Consider the following 24,081-nt stretch of genomic DNA (forward strand, 5'->3'; position numbering starts at 1 on the left):
CCAGACTCACCCGATGGTTTATACAGATACAAGAATATTCTTTTGTGGTGCAGTACTGTAAGGGATCAGAAAACGTTGTGGCTGATACTCTTAGTCGTAGTTTTCCTGGTGTGACCCTCTCAGAGTTTAACGTTAATTGTTCAGGTGCTCAGTACTTAGGTAACTTAAATTTAACCAAGGAGGAATTGGTTTCGGCGCAAAGGGAAGATCCCTACCTGAAAGAAATTATCTGTCACGTATTGGGAGAGGTACAGTCCAGGGTGTCTTGCTCAAGGTCTTGGGGCCAAACTTATGTTGTAGAGGACGAAATTTTATATATCAAGGATTTTCATGATCCGAGTAAATTGAGGATTTGTGTACCAATAAATTTGATCGGTAGGATCTTAATACATTGTCATGATAACTCGGGACATTTCGGCGTAGCTAAAACTCTCGCTCTGATTTTCAAAAGTTTTCATTGGAAGAACATGAAGAATGACATCAAAGATTTTGTCAGGGACTGTGATGTTTGCGTAAGAACGAAACCCAATAAGCATCCGTCAAAATTTGTTTCAAGGTCTCATATAATTGATAGACCAGGTGGAACTTTGTTTTTGGACTTACAAGGACCGTTCGCGTCGGGGCCTAAAAAGGAAAGATTCTTGTTCACGGTTTTGGATGCCGCATCCAGATACTTAGTTGCTTATCCAGTTGTAAATAGTAATGCTCAAACTGTCCTCGCGAAATTGATAAAAATTTATTTTGTTCATCTTAGCATACCTATGCAGGTGTTTACAGATAACGGACCACAATTTAGGTCAAAGTTGTTTCAGGAGGCGATGGAGAAGCGGGGAGTAAAGGTTGCATATACTCCAACATATCATCCTTCCTCAAATATGGTGGAACGTTACCATAGTGAACTAAATAGGCTTATGAGGGTCTTATGTTTCGATAATCATGCGAAATGGCCTGAGAGAATTGAGCAAGCTCTCTTCCTTTTGAATAATTCAGTCTCGTCGCAAACAGGTTTCACTCCTGCTGAACTGAGACTGAATGTGAGTAGAAAACTTGTAGACTTTCATCCTATACTTAACGATGTTGGGAATGGCACTTGGGATTCAAAATTGCTGATGGCAAGTTGGTCGAGTTCTTCTAAAAGACGAAATAAGCTGAATCAAATCAATAAGAGAAGATTCAACAGACCAGCCATTAAAATGGGGAATTTAGTCTTTGTTAAAAACCATCAACTTGGCAACTTGAGTGACAAGGTTATAAAAAAGTATTGTGAACTTTACTTAGGACCGTACTTATGTATAAAAAATACCAATGATTCTACGTTGAATTTGGTAGATTGCATAACTGGAGATATATTGGAAAATCATTCCATTGAAAATTGTAAAGTGTGGAGTTGCACTCAGGAGAAATTAAAATATTGGTTGCAGAAGGTTATGGCTATGGGATTGGATATTATTACAGATATTAAGCCTAATCTTTTAGACTTGTGCAAAACTGATCATTCTAATAAAGATGTAGTTCAGTTGTAAGGGTTAGTGGCGAAGGAAGGTTCGTGATTGCAACGGCCAAGTGAAGTTAAACCAGCGGCGGACCAATTTGTCAAGTAGGTTTGACTTTGCGGCGGGCCGACACGTTGTGGTAAACTTTTCAAAATAAGGGTGCTGGGATTGCAAATTGTGGGAGTACGGTAGTGAACACAAATTGTTCCTTTCATGGAAATAAGGGTATTGATAAGTTAGTGGATGAAATGCATAGGTTATTGAATTGGGTTTGACAATTGTTGAAGGATTACGCCTAATTTATTGGCTTTGTGCCAATCTGAAGATTATAAATAAAAGGATGCTAGAGGATAATGATTAGGAGTAAAGGAACTTATATCCGTTACTTGGGCCAAGTATAGTTAAACCAGCGGCGGGCTCTTTGTCAAGTGGGTGCAACCTTACAGCGGGCTAGCTTGTAAATGGATGTCCTACTCCTGAGTCAGTATGCACAGAGTATGCATGGATGAAGTGACCAGTGTGAACTGAGAATTCCCACTCTCTGAGAAGATCTCAAATGAATAGACTGTGCAGAATGAGTAATGTTGGTGTATATTAGGTAACTTAATCATTATGTTTCGTATATGCCGTTGTTCTAAATTAGAGTGCTCTGTTCATTTATATTGTGTGAGGCGTTTTGTATGGGTTCTGCCCTTGTTGGGCGCCATTTATAACGAATATTGTTATAAACACTATTTAAAATGCAGACTATTTAATATTTTATAATTCATGTCAAAAGTGTAGGTAATTTTCATATGACTCGATGTGAATAGTTTACGTGTTGTTTGAATGAGTACAGTTTTTACTCACTAGGTGGCAGTAGCCTGCAGCGCTGTCGCAAATAGTTTGATTTTTGCTCAATAGATGGGCTTTGCGGTTTCTCGGTGCATAGATGATGTGTATTGGTATGCAAAATTAAGGCTGATTACTTCATTTTTTAAAATTTTTTTTGGTCATCGCGATAACTGGTACGGCAAAGTGATAATTATGTAACTAATTGAAAGATTATGTCTTTAATGGGTGCTTAAATTGAAAGATGGTAATTGACTTCAATGAGATTTAGTGCGCATAAAATCTCTCAGGAATAAAAGAAGAAGAAAAAAGTGTTGACCGGAACTGGAACTTTTGAACGCGGGGAAAGGGAGCTCGCAAAGAAGATGGAGAACGAGAAAGTAGCAAGTAAATACGAGCGGTGAAGAATCAAAGGATATCGGATTTATAAAGATAGTACAAGCCATTATTGATATCAAGTTCTAAGCGCAAGAGTTCGGGAAATACGGACATGATCATGTAACGAGACGAACGATTGTCAGACTGCAGGATAAGTGAAATTCATTGCCGGCTGTCAGAGTCACATGGTTTGTATTCGGAACAATAATGTAAGTACCAAATTCTTCTAGTATTGAAGTGACAACTGCGGGGTTGTTGAAGAAGCTTTGAAACATAACGTTTCAGTGATTGAAGCATGCATGCATTGTGTTATGGCCATTACATGTGAACTTCTTGAGTCACGAACCTAGGAAAATAACAAAGGATGTGGCTTCGTCATATTGAAAATAATTTGATTACGGGAATTTGCTGAACGATAATATTTGCAAGGGATATGAATATGGACCTACAATGAGAATAAAATTAACATTTCATATTTGTTAATTGTAAAAGTGAATTGTTATGATTGTCACTCCAGGTCATGTGACCTTTTCTAAAACATGAGTAACCTATAGTTGAAGTGTGGAATCTATCACCGCTGTTATCAGCTTTAATGTGTTAAACAAGCTGTTTGAAGACATGTTTTCATAAATTAGTTAAACTTGAAAGCTATCCATTTTTTTTTTATTTTGTTTAATTTTCCTATTGCAAAGGAAATCATGTCTGAAAGTGATCTTTATTTTTATTACTTGCTTTGTTAATAAATGTGCATTTCGAAACCGTGGTGTTACACATTCACCTAAATAATTTATCAGTGTAAAGAGATTTAATAATTTGTGTGCTAATAACTGTCTTCTCTTCCAGGAGGGGGGAATTCAGGTTCACACTGATCATAAATAATTATCCTCTTTAGAAATACACAGAAATCTTCATAGACTATCAATTTTAGAGTGACTTGCAAAAAATCGTTGGTATTGACAAGTTAATTAAAGAATAATTAAGGAATTGCACACGTGTGGGATATATATATAGGGTGTCCCAGATAGTAATGATACATTAAAGTTAAAGTTCGGTTGGATTGGCAGGTTGTGTAAATTTCGCAAATAATACTTTAAATTTTTGAAAATATTCATCGGTAGCTCACTTGTCATAGCTACCTATGCTACTGGCGAGGCGAATAGGGACGGGTTTGTCGGTTCGGTATTTAGTTGGAAGTTAAGGGGCAAGTTTGGGAAACAGGTAGGGGTTCCTTATCGCGCTGTAGAGTATTGGATAAACCCTCCACAGTCAGTTCGTCTCAGTAGTTACTGTTGTTTCATGATGTAGTTATTACGAGGGTCATTTAAAAAAATAATGCACAATGTGGCAACACTGCAGAGTGGATGGTGCAATCAGAGTAAACGTTACGCCAGTTGCAGTTGAAGACTTGTGGAAGCAGAATGTGTATTCATCAGTTCCCTAGTGTACGCCAGTTGGAGAAGTGACAAGTGCTAGAAATGGCATCTGTAGACACCTCGGGTACTGTGACAGTTGAAGCCCAAACATCATGCATCAAAATTAAAAGTTTACATGGCAAAAATCCAACAGAAATTTACAGTGCTTTGCGTGAAGTTTGGGTGAGCAAACAGTGGACAGTAGACTATGAATCGTAGTTGAAGTCGCAGTCAAACAAGTGCCAAAAAATTTCGCCAAATACAATCAAAGGTGAAGCAAATAACCACCTTTGCCTATGATCACCTAGAAATCATCGTGACTGATAGTCTCATATGAAATTAGTGTGACGGCAGCATTTTATCGGGCCTTGATCCAAACATTACGCAGAAAAATGCACAAAACCGACCTTGCTTGTTTCGAGATGGACCACTCATCTTGCATGCCCGCTCCGGAGGAAGGTTGTGACCAATTTGCTGAGCAATTATGAGTAGGTAGTAGTGACTCGCCGGCCATACAGTCCTGATATGAGTCCACCAGACTTAGACTTATTCCCAAAGTTGAAAGAGCCCATGCGTGGACAAAGTTTTTCCTCCCTGGAAGAGTTTTCTGCAGTGGCACAGCAAATCTTCCGATGCGGGATACGGTTATTGAGAAGCAGGGGGACTACACTGAATGTCAAGAAGATACTGCCTAACATGCAATAAACATGTAAGGGAAAAAATGACCCTCGTAAGTGTGCATATTTTAATGGATTTGAAAATATACCTCAGAAACTCCTCTCTGTCAAAATAACAATATCAGTTTATAATGAGTAAAAAATGTTTAATTGCAAGTAAAACTTCTCCATAAGTTACAGTAGTTTTTACTTCCCATTTGTTTGTATTGTTAAAATATGTGTCTCAAAAGGTGAAAAGTTTTTTAAAACTGTAAAAATCAAAAAAATTGCAGTATATCCCTGCTTCCTCTGAGAGACCACCAGTACTTTAGGGTTGTAAACAGTATCTGTGCGTCTTTTGGTATATGCTCCACTCTAGTATAAAAATCATGTGTCAATTTGAACCCATTAAGTGCAGAAATTCCATTTTAACAATAAAGGCCCCCCCCCCCCCCCAACATTACATCACATGGCTATGCCAGCAAGAAAGTTAGTCATGACAGCTGAAAGTTTATGAAATAATACAAAAAATAATGTCTGGAACATTCATTGGGCCACAGTATGGTTCCTACCATTTGGGTATTTAAGGAATAAGAAAAATATTTTTGTACACCCAAGTAATTTACTAGTAAATTTTGTGTAATAAGTAAAATACATACAGAGTTAATAAATAACCAGTACAACCTTAGACATGTCACAGGGATGCCAGATGACATTTTACACATCACTTTGGTATGAAGTTACAAGTTCATTATATTATTATTTGCAACACCCCCTATACGCCTTCATGGCGTGGTGCTAATTACAGGGGAGCACTTTACTTTTTTTTTTATTCTGTAGGGATCGTTCATTTGAATTTTTCTTCTTTTTATGTGATAAATTGTGTGTTAGAATTCTGCTTACAAGTTGTTTTTCTTCCCCTGTAGAGTGTAACGGAAGGATATCAGTATAGTCAAATCAGTCCATCGAGATCTCCCAGTGGTGCCACATACACCCAGTTGAGCACTAGCACAAGAGGGCCTCTGACTCCAACACAGAGCGGTGGTTATCACCCAGCTACGTCAACACCAGGATCAACAGGTGAGAAAAAATGGAGCAATTACTCATTCACAGCCATGTTAAATTTTTGGCCGACAGGCTATATGCATATACACCAGTGTAGTTACCACATGTTTGTATAGTTGCAATACCAGATTGACATATTTATATCCTACACAGGTACATTCTTTCATTTCGTTAAGGGCAGGTGTGGTGTTGACATCTGGTTTTGAAGTGCAAAAATGTCTTGCTGGCTAGCATACCTTCTGTCACCAATGAGCCAGTGTCTTGAGTTTGAAGTAAGTGATTGCCATGAAAGAATAACAGTTTCTGGTAAAATTGCAGACAACCATATTACTTTCTACGCCTTGCAGGAGTAAGAAAAGAACCATAGAAGAGGAATGTAGAATTTTGCAAGGGATACAGAAAATTGTCTGCTTTGCTTGATGTGCACAAATACATAGATCACATGTTTTATATCATGGTCAAAATATAGGTGTGTCAAAGAACTATAGCATAAGGCAACATTACAATATTTGACATTCTAAATACAAGATAATACAAGTTCCAGGATAAAATACAAGATGAGCCGAGACTTGAAACTGGTTCTCACTAAACAACAAAACATGTTCAACAAGATACACTAAAAATAAGAAGACGTAAGTGTTACTAAATTATTTCTGTGAAACTTACTTGTAAAGGTTCTATTGCTGGTGTAGCCAGTTCGTCTGCTGTGTGCGATAGGTTTGAGTTGTTGCAATAGTGGGAGCCAAACATGATGTGCCTGACCACTGTCGATATTCAGATCATGTGGAAAGTGCATAATTGTGTACGTCTCTTTTATTTTTGTGTCAATCAGTGTGTGTTAGGCACACAGCCTAACTGAAACTTTTTGATCCTACGTTTGTTAAACTTCAGGTGCTTTGCTAGTCCGGTGATGGGTTGGGATTTTTTTGCATCTGTTAAGTGCTGTTGTATACGTTCGTTGATGAATCTGATGGATCTGCCATTGTAATGCGAGTTGCACTCATATTGGGCATCATATACACCTGGGTTGTTTAGTGGTGAAAGGAAAGATCTCTTGTGCTTGCTTAGGACACTGGCTATTTTGTTCACTGGTTTGTGTGCAAGTTTGATGTCATACTGTTTCAGGGTCTTGGTCAGGTGGTTGGATGTTTGTTGTCTGGTGGAAAGGAAGGCAATCTATTTAGTTTTATTACTGCTGGTTGGGTTGTGTTGGTTAGGTTGTCACACCTGCTTTTGGCTTTGCTACACAATGTAGAAAGTTGATGCACTTTGTACCCATTCTGAATCCATGTCTGTAACCACGGTAACTTCTTCCTTCAGATCCTCTTCACTTGTGCACTGAGAGAAAGCTCTTCATTAGAAGTTAAGCCATACATTAGCTTTATGTGTGGGTGTGTGATTGGAGAGGAAGTGGATATATTGGTTCCCTGTCCAAGGTTTTCTCTGGACTGTGGTGGTGAATTTGTTGCCCCTTCTTTTGAAAGTTAGGTCTAGAAAGTTGATGCTGCCTTGGTTTTCCAGTTCTATTGTGAATTCCAGCAAGGGGTGAATGCTGATAAATTTCTTCATCCTTTTTGTACCGGAGTTCTGGTGAGTGAATTAATAGAACGTTTACAAGTAACACTTACGTCTTCTTATTATGAACCACGTTTTTTATTCCCCCTAACATGAAGATACACTATGTAGCCAAAAGTCATCAGACACCCCTGTGCTCCAAGTGAACTTGCCCAGTATGACATCAACATACATAACTAATGATATATAAGTGAAGTGCACAAGCACAAGAACACTCTAGACACCTTTGCTGTAACAATGAGTAAACGGAGAGAGATGTGTGCTTTCAAATGGGGCATGATCATCAAGGCTCATGAATTTGGACATTCCATCAGAGATTTCTCAGCAGCTAATATTCCCTGGTCCAATGTTGGCAGTCATTGTCAAGTGGGAGCACTGAAACCAATCATCACTGATTAGGATCAGTGAACTGTGAAGCATGTCAGACAGCGTGATCAACGAATGCAGAGAATTTGTCACACCTCAGGTACAGAGGCCAGTGATAGAACTTAGTTTTCATGGTCATACACCAATGCCCAATGTTGTTTTGTAGTCGAGCATACATCACTGTCATTGGACTATGGAGCAGGCCAGTGACGAGTGATCTGGCATGTGTGTTGTGTCAATAGTGAAATTTGTTGGTGGCAGATTATTGGTCTGGAAATGTTCTTCCTGGTTTGGACTTGGGCCCTTAGTTTTAAAGGATGACCTCTGGCATATACGAAGACATTTTAGACAATAACATGCTTCCCACACTGTTGTAACAGTTTGGAATGGGCCCATTTTTGTATCAAGATGATATGCTCCTACCCACACAGCAAGGTTAATTTTGTTGCGGTTTGAAGAAAAATCAGGTGGAAGTGCTTAACTGGCCTGCCCAAAGCCCTCACTTGAACCCAATTGAACATCTTTGGGTTGAGCTGGAGTGCCAGACACAACAGTCATTACAACAGCAGCACACCTAGTGGCCATCATCATAACAGAGCAGCCTTAAAGCTTGCAAAGCAGACTGCTCCAAGTTTCAAGATGGGTGGAGACTGCGATCACCAAAATTAATCAAATTATATAAACAGGTACACAAATATGTAAGCATGCTTCATTTGTTCGAGTCAACGTATAATTTTGTTAGTTTCTCATTTACCTTTATATTTTTATTTACAATTGTTCTTACTTCACACAGTCCCAGAAATACGAAGTTTAGGGCCTAAAATATAACATCTAAAAGTTGAATTTTAAAAAAAAATTGCAAATTACATTTCTTTCTTGTAATCATAAAAGTACAAAAAATGCTTTCTAAAATACAAAATAAAAGAATTTTTTATAATTATCAATTAATTTTAAATTGAAATTACAAGGAAAAGAAATTACACCTTATTGTTATTTGTTTTCAGAAGTGTTTTTCTTTTATCTTTCGTGATTGATTGATTAATTTTGACTATCATGATGATAGGGATGAATGGTGATAAGAGATGAGTGAAGGAACAATCACAAACATGTGGATTTTACATAAAACAAACTCCTACAGAGAATTATGCTGGCAGTGTGCCAGAGCCTCATTAGCCTGCAAAGGTGCATCTCAGTGTGTACTACATGGAATAGAAATTGAAAGTTTAGTGCCTTCAGTGAAATTCACCTCTTACTTCCCACTTTCAGTATCTGAATCTGTCTCTTGAGTGACAGCAACATAGTCTTCAATGTAATCCTCCTCATTGTCTGTTTGATTACTTGATCCAACTCCAACATCCTCTTCAAGATGCACTTATATTCTGTCACAATCACATATTCATTGTTCCCTTTAGCCATTAACTTACAATGGTACTAACACAACCCCACAGATCTCATGAATAAGATATAGTATGTAGTTGCTAACACTCGTAAATTTTATGATTCCACCCCCCACAGAATGTGAATGTGCATCCGAATGGCAGCTCAGTACAGACTCTTTCTAAAAAGGTTAGGAAGGTTCAAGGAAGAAGGGCCTATGGGAAATCATGCTTTGTTCAAAACAGCAAGTTCTGACAAGTGAGTTAGTAAAAAATATGATGGGTTAAGTAGGAGAACAAAATCTCTTTCTGATGTATAATAGTCCTGTATTATTTAAAACTAATTCCACAAGTTTAGCATATCCTGTGAAAATGTGGTTGCTATGCCTAAACAGTTAACCACATGACTGGAATATCAAAGGTTCTGGTTCAAGTGGGCTCCCATATAGCCAAATGATTAGTATTCTAGCCTTGGTGCAAGCAGTCCAAGGTTCAATTCCCAGTGGGAGCCTTCGAATATTTCGATGTTGACCCAACATCATAAGGATAATTGGGAAGCTACTTAAAAAATAGTAGTAGTCTCGAAAAAAAAAAAACAGCAGCATTGAGATGGGATGCACTGACCACATGTCACCCAATGAAAAAAAGCTATTGGCAGGCTTTGGCTCTCAAAGAGCTGTTGCTCAATGGAATATAGTTTTAGTCTTAAGTATAGCCCGTAAAGTTTGCTGCTTCAGCACACTATATTTGAGTTTAGGCAGAAAGAAGCATAATTGTAATTCTATTGGATTCATTCTCCTTTTCCCTTAATGTATCATCATGTGAGAACCAGAAGAATGTAACTCCAAAAATGCAGTTTTCAGTTTTGTTTAAATAATCTATAAATTTGATAAATTGGAGTTACGTCCTCTGGTTCTCACACAATATGTGCCATTAATATTGTGTGAAGAGTGCAGTATTTCCATGTTGCACATGTTAATAGATCATGCTAACCACTGTTGTTCTCAAACCTTGCAGCAATGTGGCAGTGGCAGGGATCTGCTCAGACATCCGAATCAGGCCCAGGCTCCAGCGGAAGTGGTCACGCTGGGTCCTCGGGGGGGCAACCTGGTAGCCAGGGAGCAGCTGGGGGGACAACTGGAGCCCCTGGGCAGCAGCAGGAACTGACGGACATGTTGCAAATCTTAGACTCCAGTGGAACAGCCACCTTCGAAGATCTCAACATGTTCAACACAAATTTTGAGTGAGGTTGGTAAAAAGGTGCCAATCTCCTTGTCGTTCATTCCTTAGTGTCATGCAGCACAGACGTTCAGAGGAATGCTCTTCTTCTCAGTTCTAGTGAAAGAAGACGGATATTCCTACCTTTGTCTTTTGTAATATATGAGACATATCTGGTTTTCATGTTATTGTTATATATTTTCTACTGCAAGTCAAATTCAGAAACCTTTTTTAATTTTTCCCTGTAAACAGTTAACCAGAATTAATGTGGCGGCATCTTTTAAAAGGAATTAAAACAAGCATCTTTATGTTCTGTGAGGTGCAATACAACTGAAGAAGAAGGAAGCAAAGAAGCAAATGATAAATAATAAGGGATTTGTAGGAACCTACTGTGCATGTTGATCAAATTTTCACTTGTCAAGTCATTCTATTACAAACATATCTGCAGAATTCAAGGCCTGTGGTAGAGTATGCCACCTATGCAAAGTACAGTGGATCACTGCAAGTTGATATTAATTAATTGGAGGTGAAGAGTTCAAAGTACTAATCATAAACTTAACGTACACATCGAGACATTTAGTGGATCAAGTGATTATTTCAGTTACCCTAATTATTTATGGATGTGCATTTCCTTTGATTGAATAATTAGGAAAAGTCCTAATACAGGTTAGAAACATGATAATTATCCCACGAGGTTTTCTCCATTGGTTCCTTTTTGTTATTTTAATGTACAATCTTGGAGGCTGCAAGTTACATTTTGAAACTTTTTTTACTATAGGTCTATGAATAAGGTCAAGTTTGAAGACTATAAAATCCCTCCTGTAGTTTTAATTTTAACAACAGCTGTCACTCCTGTGCAAAAGTTATTGAATGCAGTATGTTGTAATTTGTAAAATGTGTAATTAGATTCATGGTATATTCAGAGATTTTATTGGTATGCTGCTGTGGGGAATCTAGCAATGACAAATTTTGACATCCTAAAAGAAAAACACTTTTCAGTTGTGTACTGTTTATAACATACAATTAGTACTTGAAAGAGCAAGTTCTACGAGGAGTTGCATCAAGAAAATACTGTGAATTCTTATCTGCTTGTGCAAAATCTGGACATTACATCTTACAAATTTAGGTATTATCCACATTTAATAATTCCATTTGGTGCAACAATTTAGAAACTATTCATGTTTAAGGTAGCATCCAATGGGAGGTGATATTTTGAAGCATTCACAAGTGGAAAAACAATTTTATAAGCATTATGAAGATCTGTGTACAAAAAAAAAAGGTTGAATGTGTCTTTTGAGTCGGCATTAGCTGCACAGCTGAGGCCATGTTCCTAAATAATCACCACATCAGTTAGAGAGGTAATGCCATGTACATAACGTAATGATCATTTCCATGGTGTGAATTATCTTAGCTTTTACAGAGAAAAATAAAAGGTAATGTGTGTATCATTTAGAGTTAAAATATACAGAGTTTCCTGGGGAAGCCACGTCATAAGAATGTTGTTCTCAATTGCCACCTGTGCTAACAGAACAAGTAAAAATGATGAACTATTACTAATAACAATATTAATCTTTATAGGCTTATTTCCCCTGGTGTGAAAATTATGTAAACACTTCATTTATTAAAAAGAAAACTTACGAAAAATTATTATTTTTGTAAGGCATAATTATAGCAACACAATTTGCATTTATAAATTGTAACATAATAAAAGTATGTTAAATTTTTTATGTTGCCATTTAAGTAATTAGAGAGTTGAAATAATGCTCCTTGTGTAAAATAAACTTTATTTTTGCCCCTCTTTTTTTTTTAGGAAGAAAGTATTTGGATTGTACAGATAGAGTACAATGTTTTTTGAATGAACAGTTGACAAATTATCTTGACTATTAATGAGCGAGTTGAAATACTGCTAAGTACTGTGCACATATCATAAATTTCAGTGTATGTGAGTGAGTGTGTAGGTGAAAACAAAACTGAACAATGTTTTTAAATACTTAGTAACTGTAGATATATGCTAGTGTTCTGTGGTTGAACTCAGTAAATGAATGTAAAATTTAATTTCCTTTAATATTTGATAGTAAAGAGATATATACATTTGATTTGAAAGAGAACATTCACAATATGGTCTTTCCAGAAGAAAATGCAACTCTTTACTCCCCTTGCATTCATCTGGACAGATTATTATTTGTATTAAAAATCTTTCAAAAGTTAATTACATATTTATTAATGTGGACTACTTGATTGATTGTATTTTAAATTTTAAAGAGTATTTGCATAGCAAACATGAGATAAATCAATGAGTTGGTTTAAACTGTAACAATTTGTAATGAAGTATTTCATTGTCATTACTGCATTACTTCATAGAACTTGTCATTAATTTGTGTATATTATTTTAACTTGGGAAAACAAATGAAAGGTACAAATTGTTTTGTACAGAAGTTCCTTCTTTTGTATTAGTTTAATTATTTCACACAAATGCTAGCATAAACTGTCAGATGTTACAGGTATAATGTTTTATACCTGTTCTTTGTGCTTGTAATAGAAATAAATAAGTTCAGAATATAAAAGAAAAATGATGTTTTCATTTTAATTAAGGAAAATAAATAATAAAGACAATTGGTGGCCCATAAATAAATAACTTACAGAAGATTTAATATGTTATTTGGATTTTAGAATGAAAATGCAAAATTTGTACATTTGAAATTTTATTTGTAATATAAAAGGTACGTTTAAAGCAATCACTTTCCTATTAAGAGTGATAATTTGTGCCTTGTTGCCAAGATTATACGTTTCTACCGCACCAATCCTTAGAGGAGATTCTTGGATCCAGTCAGAATTTCTAATACACACATAAGTAGGTGTAACACTCATAGGAATTGTAGCTATCCTGGTGATGTGATTCATGCAAATATTATTGGGTTACCAATCAGTTTGTCAGCATTACCATCAAATGTTCGAGCTGATGCATTGCTCTCAACAGCAAATCATGTACGCACTTGAAATGTTTGACACAATGCCAACTTAACCTGGTAACCCCCAAAACACTTCTTTGACTCATTTTCGTTGTTTTTTTATTTATTTTTCCCAAAATATTTCAACTTAAGTTTCCATGCTTTAAAAATAACATTGTCCCCTTGGTTGTTTTCAGGCAAACTTCTGTTGCTCAAGATCCCACCAGGATATATGAAGGACAGTTCATTTCAAGACTTGAAATTTTACAATCAGTTTCTTATACTCCAAGCAAGCAACAACCAGTCAGGTTCATCAATGTTGGTTTTTAGAAATGCACAGTTTTCATCTAATGCAAGGCTCGTAACTGAATCATTGAATGTATAATGCTACAGATAATTAATTTGTAACAGACTCTTTGAAGTGAAGCTTCCTTCTCATTGTGTGGACATTGCAAAATCTTCCTTGCAATTAATGTGCAATTTTCTCAATAATAGTGTATCATATAAATGTCACCATACACATAGCTGCAAGAAGAATCTTTTCCCATTTACAGTTGTCCAATGGAAAGATATTTAATGATCGTTATGCAGGAATGCTACTTAAAAATGTTTGCCGAGTATGACAATGAATGATGGTAGAAATGACCATTTAATGTTGTTGAATTTCATGAATCCAATGTCTTTCATTTCCTATTATTGTTGTCTTCCTGTCAGTGTTTGGAAAGTTACTTTTTAAAAGGTAAATAAACTGTGCATCAAGTTAACTTTGCATCAGGTTTTCGCATGTGTAGATCCAAACGTGCACGCAAGAATATAGTTCCGCTGAGAAGGGTTCTATTCCGACACAACTGCATACTTGCAAGAAAACAGTTATTTAATTTGTAAAATACAGAGAAAATAATACATCCATTAGCATGTGTGGACTTGATAGGTTGCAATCACTGTGCAGACAAACTTGGATACGCAGATTCGCCAATTGGAGTGTGTATGTGCTGAAGAATCACTGAAGATCAAGAGCGAGTCCAGCGAGACTTGAATACGTTGCACAGCGTGTGGAATCTGTGATATCAGTGTTGCACATCCCACTATTTTAACCCATGTTTATCGTGATTCATAATTCATACAGTGGCGAGAATGGCTGAATCGAGGTCTCCTTCAGCATGTTGTTTTACCTGAGTGTTATTTTGGACATGATCCAAAAGGAAAAGCTCTTCAAAGTCAATCAAGTTGTTTTAAATGCCTATTCCTCCTTACGGCAACAAAATCAAAATAAAACAGGTCATGAGGTGATTTGCCTTCAATGTGCGCACGAACAGTCTCATGGGTATTGAATGATTTGCGGTTTGAGTTTAGGAAGAGGAAACAATTGTTTGTTGTTTAACAACAAAAGAATCTCCACGGTATTAAAAGATATCGCTGTGAGAAGGAGCATGTTTATTATTTGGATGAGACATGCGTCAATTCAGGGGGGGGGGGGTACATTGAATCAAGTGCGGAAGGATACCACCGTGCAAAACCACCACCAGGGCTGAAGCAACTGACTAGAAAGGGAGAGGGGGAGGCTCATTGTTTCCCCCTCTGGTGGCAATGAAGGCTTTGTTGAAGGCTCATCTTTACTGTTCCATTCAAAGAAAGGGAAGGGTGATTATCAGCATGAAATGGAAAGACCAAGATTTGAAGCCTGGTTTAATGAAGTGATTCATAATTTGAAACGAAACAGAATAATAGTAGCAGACAATGCACTCCATTGTATATATCACCAATAACAAATCATGCTTTTGTTGGTGGTATAATTTGAAGTGTGTGTGTCTGATAGTAACGGATGTATTGCAAATGAAGCGACCAAGTTTTTCATAAATTTATTTATTTCTAAACCAAAAACAATAATTTGTCAAGAGTGGTATATCGTTGTTTACTTCTTTGTTTTTTCTTGCTCTAAATATACACACACGCTCTCATGTTTCAAAGATATTTCGCGATTTATATTAAGTATGGTACATTTATTTCATAATCTATGCGCAGAAAGAACTTTAAAAATTTTGCTTCAAAAAGAAGCAAAAATACATTCCACTGGACATGCATGCGGGTTTTGATGTGTTGTGCGGTTGGCAACACTGCGGATTTTCTCCGTGTGTGCGATGTAAGCAGCTTGACGGTTGAAGCAATGCAGCTCAGTTTTCGCGCAGATTGGTACATAAAACCTGCTGCAAAATTAGCCTGACGCGCAACTTAGTTACAGATACTTGCTTAAAAAGTAACAGAGTTACAGTTATTCATTTAAAAAAGTAAGTCGGTTACAGTTATTTTCCACTTGAAATTTTCTTGCAAACAAATTACGCAAATCGATTACTAATTGTAATAATAATAATAATAAAAAAAACACTATCGGATGCCACAGATGAACAAACTACAGAACCCAGAGCCTACCGACTGGCCACGGGCAGGAGACAAATTTAGTTCAACAACTTTCTCTTTTCCTCTTCTATTGTTTGCAGGAATTAATGTAACAAAGGATGGACATTTGCATCGATGGTTCTGGTTCACTTTGAGTCCTAAATACCAATAATTTACAACACTTATACTTATAAGTGTCATGGAGAACTCTAAATGTAACTGGAAAAGTAACTTGAAACATTACTTCTATTGGAAAAAGTAACTCTGTTACAGTTACAACTACTTTGTTTTAAAAGTAACTAGTTAGTTACATTTCTTCAAGAAGTAATTGTTACTTGTAACTAGTTACTTCCAAACACTGCTTCCTGTGGATACGTAGTATGTTTTGTTAGCTATCATAGTCAAAAATCTGTTTAAAAAATCACGCACATATAAAGTTCTTGTAAGAGGCTGATTTAAGTCAATAAGAAATTAATGCAAATGTTACCCTTACATAGTGTAACATTTTTCAGTTCTATCATTTATTAAATGTAATTGGAAATCCATAGAACTTTAGTTTCAAAATTTTAAAAGGCCCGGTTGAGTAAACTTGCAATGTTGCCTTTTCAAGAGATTAATATGGAAACTCCATTGATCAGTACATAAAATATTATTAATGTTTCCTATGTTGAATGCATAATTTTTTGTGTGCATATGTAACAGAAGGAACTCATTGAAGTTGTTTTCCAAATTGTCAGTCATAAAGTATGTGATAGATCTGTTAATTTTCAATTAAAAACTTTTCTTCATGTGGTTAATATCCCTATTTCATATCTCAGATATATAATTTTGTTTTTATTACTTACCTACAATTGTGATACATGTATGTCATTGTATTATGTGCACTTGATAAATTGCAAATTGTAAATAGAGTGTTAATCTTGATTATAACTAGAATAATAAAAAATTCTGAAAGTTCGAAGGAGTGTTCTCAGGTTACCAGCCTGTTAAGTCGATATTGGCTTCCAAAGTTTTGAGCTCATACATTGTTCTCATCATCAGGGAATATACAGAGTCCGTCAAAAAAATGTATACACTCTTTAAGAGATGGTATCTGCGTATTGTTTTTAGAGTTGCATTGAATTATCTGTGGAACATGTAGTATGGTGTTTTCTCAACAGATGTCTGTACCCATATGGCTCTCTTGACAAACACGTGACGTATGATAGTGAATCAAAGTGGCTGCTGCATGCCTGACGTTTGAGGAATGGAAGCTAATTTTAAAGTGGTGGTTCAAGTTTGAAAACGTCACTGAAGTTCAATGTGCGTGGGGGCGTGAGTTTGCAACACAACCTCCAACACGTTTGACAATTAAATGATTTTGTGATAAGTTTGAGACGTATCGTATAATTTGTGATGTGCACAAGGGAAAATCAAGAAGACCTCGTAGAGCTACAAGTCCTGCTTCTTTGGCTATGGTCTTAGAAAAGTTTGCAACCTCGTTTCAGAAGTCTGCTACACAATGTGCTCGTGAGACAGGGGTTAGCAGTGCATGTGTATGACGAATTCTGAAAGCCACCAAGTGGAAAGTGTATGTACCAAGATTAATGCATGCATTAATCATGATCGCTGCATGGAGTTCTGCGAATGGTTTCAGCGTAGGGCAGGCGAGGATGAAGAGTTTGTGATGAAGATTGTGTGGTCTGATGAGGCCCAATTCGAACTAAACGGTACAGTGAATTGTCATAATTGTGTTTACTGGGCACCAGAAAATCCTCACGTTCATGTCGACAAGGCAATCTCCCGGGGGTGACTGTCTGGTGTGGACTGTCATCTAGGGGACCCTTCTTCTTTGAAGGTACAGTTACTGGCACCAGGTACCTGGAAATGCTATGCAAATCAATTTTGCGAGCTACACGTGAACTTTATGGAAACTGTGAGTTCTACCAACAAGACGGGGCACCCCCACACTACCACCGAGGTGTGCAGGCTTTCCTAGATGAGAATCTGCCGGGACGCTGGTGTTCGGGAATGAAAGCATTCTGCTGCGAGCCGTCTGCGGCGCATGCGCGCGCAGCGAGGAGACTGTCTGTCTTGCTCATGTGAGCTCGGCCGTGCAACATACTACGCGCGCGTCTCCTATTATCTACGATATTAGACAGTTGTAATTACGGTTCTACATACCAATATGTATTCTTTAGTATTATAAATATTCTAAAATCTAAATCGATGTACCGTGTTATTCATCTGGTAGAACTACGCCTAAGGTAAAACAGTTAACTTAAATTACCAGAGTATCAACGCATCAGAAGTCGGTCATTACCGCAACATATGGTCCTCCGCAAAACCGGATGAATTACGGATATCGGTAAACGACGGGACTGGTGAAAGTGCAGTTTAGTGAAGTGAAGTGATACAGACAGTGAAAGTACAGTGAAGTTACAGAACAAAGCAGTTTTCCCGCCACTTCAGCCACGCCGCGCAAGGGGAAATTAGAGCGAGCTAGGAGAATCAACGGACAGCACGATCCAGTCACAGGGTTGCCAAGAGCAGAGGAATTATCGACGGCTGCAGATTCCATGTACGTGAGTAAATCCTTTTATTTTCCTTTTCCATGCTTGTTTGTTCATATTCCTAACCTTGCCTGAGAAAATGCCGGAAGAAAGTGAAATGCTTGAGAAGCTCGTGAGACAACGTAGTGTAATTCAAGGACAATTAACTCGGCTTCAGAACTACGTGTCGAATTATGACGAAGCAAGTGGTCATGTAAACGAAATTGTAGCCAGGCATAAGCAACTCGACAGTGTTTGGTCAAAAGTAGAGGATGTAATGGACAAGATATCCGAATTATCAGATGAGCAATCTCACGACGAGAAGAGAGCGTCACTTGAGCAAAGTTACTTCACTTTAGAAGCTAAAATGCTTTCAATAATAGACAAAGACTCGACGAGAAAGAATAATACATGTAAGCCTGAAACTAAATCTCCAATCAAGCTCCCAGATGTAACTTTACCAACGTTTGACGGAAACTATACTCAATTTTCATCTTTTCAAGATATTTTTGTAGCCCTCATGAAAAAAATGAAACCTTGTCAGACATACAAAGATTGCAGTATTTACGGCTTTCGTTAAAGGGTGATGCATTACAAACGATCGAGAATTTGCAACTCACAGGTGCTAATTACAAGGTCGCCTGGGATTTGATTCAGCGCAAATACAATAATCCAAAGTTAATAGCCGCTGCTTACGTAAATGACATTTTAAATGTATCTTCAGTCACTAAGGAAAGTGTAACAGAATTAAGAAAGTTCACGACTACAATTAGAAGTTCTATAGAAGCATTAAGAAACATTCAGGGAGACGCGGACCTAATTGATATTTTTCTTGTTCAGTATCTTTCAGCCAAATTGGATAAATGTACGAGAAGAGACTTTGAGAAACAATCAAGCAATACAGAATTCAGTACCATCGAAGAATTGCTTATATTCTTAGAAGCTAAGTGCAACTCTCTACAGAAATTCGAAGCAAATGAACCTTTGACATCGACGAAGCCGTTTTCAAGGTCACCAGCTGTTAGTAACGTTAAGTCAAGACCGCCACAAGCATCTAACACGTATTTTACTGCGTCGAGCAAAAGCTGCATCTATTGCAGAGATGCCTCTCCTTTTCATCCTTTATTCAGATGCCAGTCATTTTTGAAATTGACGAATAAACAGAAATATAAATTCCTGCATGAGAACCGCATATGCACGAATTGTTTGCGTTTTGCTAATCACTCAGTGTTAAATTGTAAAGCAGGCTCTTGCAGGTCCTGTAGGTTGCGTCATCACACGAGTTTGCATGAAGAAAGGGGTGGCGAGCGCCGTGTACCTCCCCTCCTTCCAGGAAGATCAGCTGCGAACGAAGCAAGCAGTGTTTCCAACCCTCAAGTCGGAGAGGGAACCAGTTCATCGTATTCAGTAAAGAATAAGAACCAGAATGTTTTGCTGGCTACTGCCTGTGTTCTAGCAAAGGACAAAGATGGAAAATACATGCCTTGCCGCATCTTATTGGACCCGGGGTCTCAAGTGAACCTCATTGGTATGGATACGGTACAACGTCTTGGGTTACGAAGACAGAGACAAAATACGTTGATACAGGGAATAAGTTCCAACACTGTAAATTCACCTTATGCTGTGAATGTGGAATTAAAATCAAGATTCAATGAATTTACAATAGAAGCACAGTGTTCTGCCTTGAAAAATATTACTGAACGTTTGCCTGCAGAAAAAATGGATACTTCGACATGGGAGATACCTACAGATATTGACCTGGCGGATGAAAACTTCAATGTTCCTGCAAGGATTGACATTTTAATTTCTGCAAGTATATTTTTCGATATCCTACTGCCAGAGAAGATGTCGAAACAAGGACCTTATCCTACGTTACAAAATACACAGTTTGGCTGGATTGTAGTGGGCAACACTCCAGGTACAACGTCACATCCAAGCAGATCATTCTTTATACAGGGTGAGCCGTTGGAAATGCTCTTACATCGTTTCTGGTCTGTTGAAGATTTGTCGGAAGAAACTATGTCGCCTAAAGAAAAGAAAATGGAAGCACATTTTCGCCAAACTACAGAAAGGAATGAAGATGGCACTTACACGGTACGCTTACCTTTGACGGAAGATAGATCAGCATTAGGGGAATCTTTGGAATATGCACACTCCAGATTTTTACAGTTAGAACGCCGACTAGAGAGAGAACTGGAATTGAAAGAAGAATATGTGGAATTTATGAACGAGTACGAGAGATTACACCACATGCAAGCAGTGCAGGAAGTGCGAGAGGCGCCAGCAACGGGAGACATCCGATATTTCATCCCCCATCACCCAGTTGTGAATATAGCCAGCTCCACGACGAAAGTACGAGTCGTATTCGACGGTTCAGCAAAAACGACCAGTGGCAGGTCACTCAATTGCCTACAAAGTGCAGGACCGGTTCTACAAGAGGATCTGTTCGGGTTACTGCTTCGCTTCAGGACTCATATAATCGCTCTGAAATCTGATATTGAGAAGATGTATAGGATGATTCATATGCACCCTTCTGATAGGAAACTACAGTGTATATTATGGAGAAAATCTCACGACGAACCACTGATGATCTACGAATTAAACACTGTAACTTATGGCCTGACATCTAGCTCATATCTAGCAACTAAATGCCTACAGCAACTAGCGACAGACGAAATGCACAACTATCCACAAGCTGCTGAAATACTGAAGAGAGACTTTTATATAGATGACTTGCTGTCAGGGCAAGAAGACGAGAATCAAGCCATTAATCTACGTAAAGAACTGTCAGCATTATTATCGGCAGGAGGATTTAAGCTACGTAAATGGGCATCCAATTCTGCAAGAGTAATGGAAACTATACCTTTAGAGCTACGGGAAGTTAAAGACACGATTCTGTTTAACGACGACAGTACAAAAACTCTAGGTGTCAATTGGAATACCACCGCTGACACTCTTTGCATATTAACGGCCGGAGATTCGTCGCTAGCGCCAGAACACAATGCTGAGTTGGCTACACTCGCACCGGCGAAGAAACATCATCTTACAACCTACCCCCTACCCAGCGATCAAGTACACGGGAAAGCAGACACCAACGCTTGTTGTGTAAACAATCACCCAGCTATCAACAATCAAAGAAACAGTAAGGCTGCTGGCTGCAGCAAACCTCTTTACGATAAACAAAGCTTTTCGACGATACGTGCAAAGAAAGAAAACAATTTGGCCTGCTACGATTTGAACGTTCAAGAAACATTAAGCAAGCGCAGGGTTGCCAGTCAAATCGCGCAACTCTTCGATCCGCTCGGAATTATTGGGCCTGTTATTGCACTGTTTAAACAGTTTCTACAGAAACTATGGAAATTAAATGTATCCTGGGACGACGAGTTACCTTCAGATGTATTAAACGAATGGAAGGCTTTACAAGCACAAATATGCCACATTTCAGACATTAAGGTTCCACGATGTATTTTACCTAAAGGGAAGATAATAAACATTCAAATTCACGGGTTTTCTGACGCGTCTGAGAGAATGTACGGCGCGTGCATTTACGTCAGAACTGTAACTGCAGGAGGAGAAGTTAATTCACTGTTATTGTGCAGCAAGGGGAAAGTTGCACCGATTAAGAAAATAACTTTACCTCGCCTTGAGCTGTGCGCAGCACTTATATTGGCAAAATTAGTTAATAAAGTGATACCTTTATTGAATCTCCAAATAAACAAGGTATATTTATATACAGACTCGCAGATTGTTTTGGCATGGATTGCAAAGGACCCAGAGACATGGAAACCCTTTGTGGCAAATAGAGTGGCTCAAATACAGGAATATACACAGGTGTGTGATTGGCGGCATGTAAGGTCAAAGGATAATCCTGCTGATATGTTATCGAGAGGAGTCGAACCCCTGAAGCTAAAGGGAAACTCACTTTGGTTCCACGGACCAGCATTTCTAAGCCAATCAGATCAAGATCCGAAGTTAGCCATCAACGAGATCAGTTTTGGAATGAATGCACCTATAGAAGTACCAGAACGAAGGAAGGTGAAAATAACCTCATTGGTAACTACCCACAAATCAGATGAAATTCTTATGAGATTCTCTAACCTTTTCAGAATGATAAGAGTTATGGCACTTTGTCACATTTTCATTGACAATTGCAAGGGGCCCACGAAGAGAAATGTTTGTACTTCGAAACTGAATGCCAAGGATTTGCAACGAGCCACAGATACGTGCATTAAAGCAATGCAAGCCTTATTCTACGCGCAGGAAATAGAAGACTTAACACACAAGAGAGAAGTTTCTCCGAACAGTGGAATAAAAGATCTGTATCCATTTCTCGACGCCGATTCCATTGTTCGCGTGGGTGGACGTTTACAAGAAAGCGATCTCGCTTTTGAGGCTAAACATCAGATAATCTTGCCTCCTAAGGCCCATCTTACACGGCTGTTAATTGAATACGAACATCGCAGATTACTTCATGCTGGAACACAGTTACTACTTTCCTCTATCAGACAAAAATATTGGATCATCCGGGGAAGACAAATAGTTAAGCACATACTACACTATTGTGTTAAATGCCATAGACTTAAATCAGAAGCCAGTAAACAACTGATGGGACATCTACCTGAGCACAGAATTCGAGCAGCTTATCCATTCATGTACAGTGGTGTAGACTACGCGGGACCGATAAGGATAAAGACTGGAGCGCCAAGGAGCAAATCGACGAGAAAATGTTTCATTGCACTTTTTGTGTGTTTCTCAACGAAGGCTGTACACGTTGAAATTGTTACCGATTTAACAACTGAAGCATTTTTAGCTGCATTGAAAAGATTTATATCTCGAAGAGGAAAATGTGCAGCCATTTACAGTGACAACGCCAGTACCTTTCGAGGTGCACACAGAGAACTTCAGGAACTACGCAATATGTTTGAATCTACCCAGTTTCAACATGTCATTCAAGACTACCCTGCAAATGAGCACTTTGAATGGAAATTCATACCGCCAAGAGCGCCAAATTTCGGTGGACTCTGGGAAGCGGCGATTAAATTGCTAAAACATCATCTACGAAGAGTGATGGGAAGCACCATACTAACCTACGAAGAGTTAAGTACCTTACTTTGCCAGATTGAAGCAATATTAAATTCAAGACCACTTTGCATTTTACCCGACGAATCAGATTACCAGATATTAACTCCAGGGCATTTTCTCATTGGCAGACCCATAACAACCTTCCCAGAACCTGACCTTACCCTCATACCTGACAATAGACTCAGCAGATACCAGCTGATACAGAAGATGAGAAGATCCATTTGGAAGCAGTGGAATAAAGAATACCTACATTCCCTTCAACAACGCCAGAAGTGGACATCCTCCACGAAGAACTTATCTCCAGGGACAGTTGTACTGCTGAAGGAGGACGACGTACCCCCACTACAGTGGAAACTAGCTAAGGTGGAAGCGGTGCATCCTGGGAACGATGGACTAGTGCGTGTAGTGACAGTGAAAACGAAAGACGGAGTTTTAAGAAGAAGTGTTAGTAAAATTGTGCTCCTCCCCATAGGTAAAGACGGAGATTAGTTGAATTATGTTCATTCAACCGGGGGGAGTATGTTCGGGAATGAAAGCATTCTGCTGCGAGCCGTCTGCGGCGCATGCGCGCGCAGCGATGAGACTGTCTGACTTGCTCATGTGAGCTCGGCCGTGCAACATACTACGCGCGCGTCTCCTATTATCTACGATATTAGACAGTTGTAATTACGGTTCTACATACCAATATGTATTCTTTAGTATTATAAATATTCTAAAATCTAAATCGATGTACCATGTTATTCATCTGGTAGAACT

General features: G+C 38.2%; 2 protein-coding genes across 5 annotated transcripts in view; both read left to right on the forward strand.

The window, feature by feature from the left end:
• Window positions 1-12,946, forward strand: part of tgo (Aryl hydrocarbon receptor nuclear translocator homolog tgo) — a 316,871-nt gene extending 303,925 nt beyond the window's left edge. For all 4 annotated transcript variants that reach the window (XM_083130983.1, XM_083130982.1, XM_083130981.1 and 1 more), the window contains 2 exons: window positions 5,697-5,850; window positions 10,170-12,946. In XM_083130983.1, coding sequence (XP_082987109.1) covers window positions 5,697-5,850; window positions 10,170-10,399 — 384 coding nt within the window. In that variant the 3' untranslated portion in view covers window positions 10,400-12,946. The remainder of the gene's footprint in view (window positions 1-5,696; window positions 5,851-10,169) is intronic.
• A 5,397-nt stretch (window positions 12,947-18,343) lies between these two features.
• Window positions 18,344-23,814, forward strand: LOC145995010 (uncharacterized). The gene is made up of 2 exons (XM_083131541.1): window positions 18,344-18,656; window positions 19,490-23,814. The coding sequence occupies exons 1-2, from the start codon at window positions 18,344-18,346 to the stop codon at window positions 23,812-23,814; spliced, it is 4,638 nt and encodes a 1,545-aa protein (XP_082987667.1).
• The last annotated feature ends 267 nt before the right edge of the window (window positions 23,815-24,081 follow it).

This window comes from Lepisma saccharinum, chromosome 11, assembly GCF_977018435.1.
Source record: "Lepisma saccharinum chromosome 11, izLepSacc3.1, whole genome shotgun sequence".
NCBI lineage: Eukaryota > Metazoa > Arthropoda > Insecta > Zygentoma > Lepismatidae > Lepisma > Lepisma saccharinum.

Bases quoted from the DNA above. Each gene is read 5' to 3' on its own strand.
- LOC145995010 (XM_083131541.1), top strand. From the start codon at position 18,344: ATGCCGGAAGAAAGTGAAATGCTTGAGAAGCTCGTGAGACAACGTAGT. The intron at 18,657-19,489 runs GTAAGCCTGAAA...ATTGTAAAGCAG, and splicing joins GACGAGAAAGAATAATACAT to GCTCTTGCAGGTCCTGTAGG.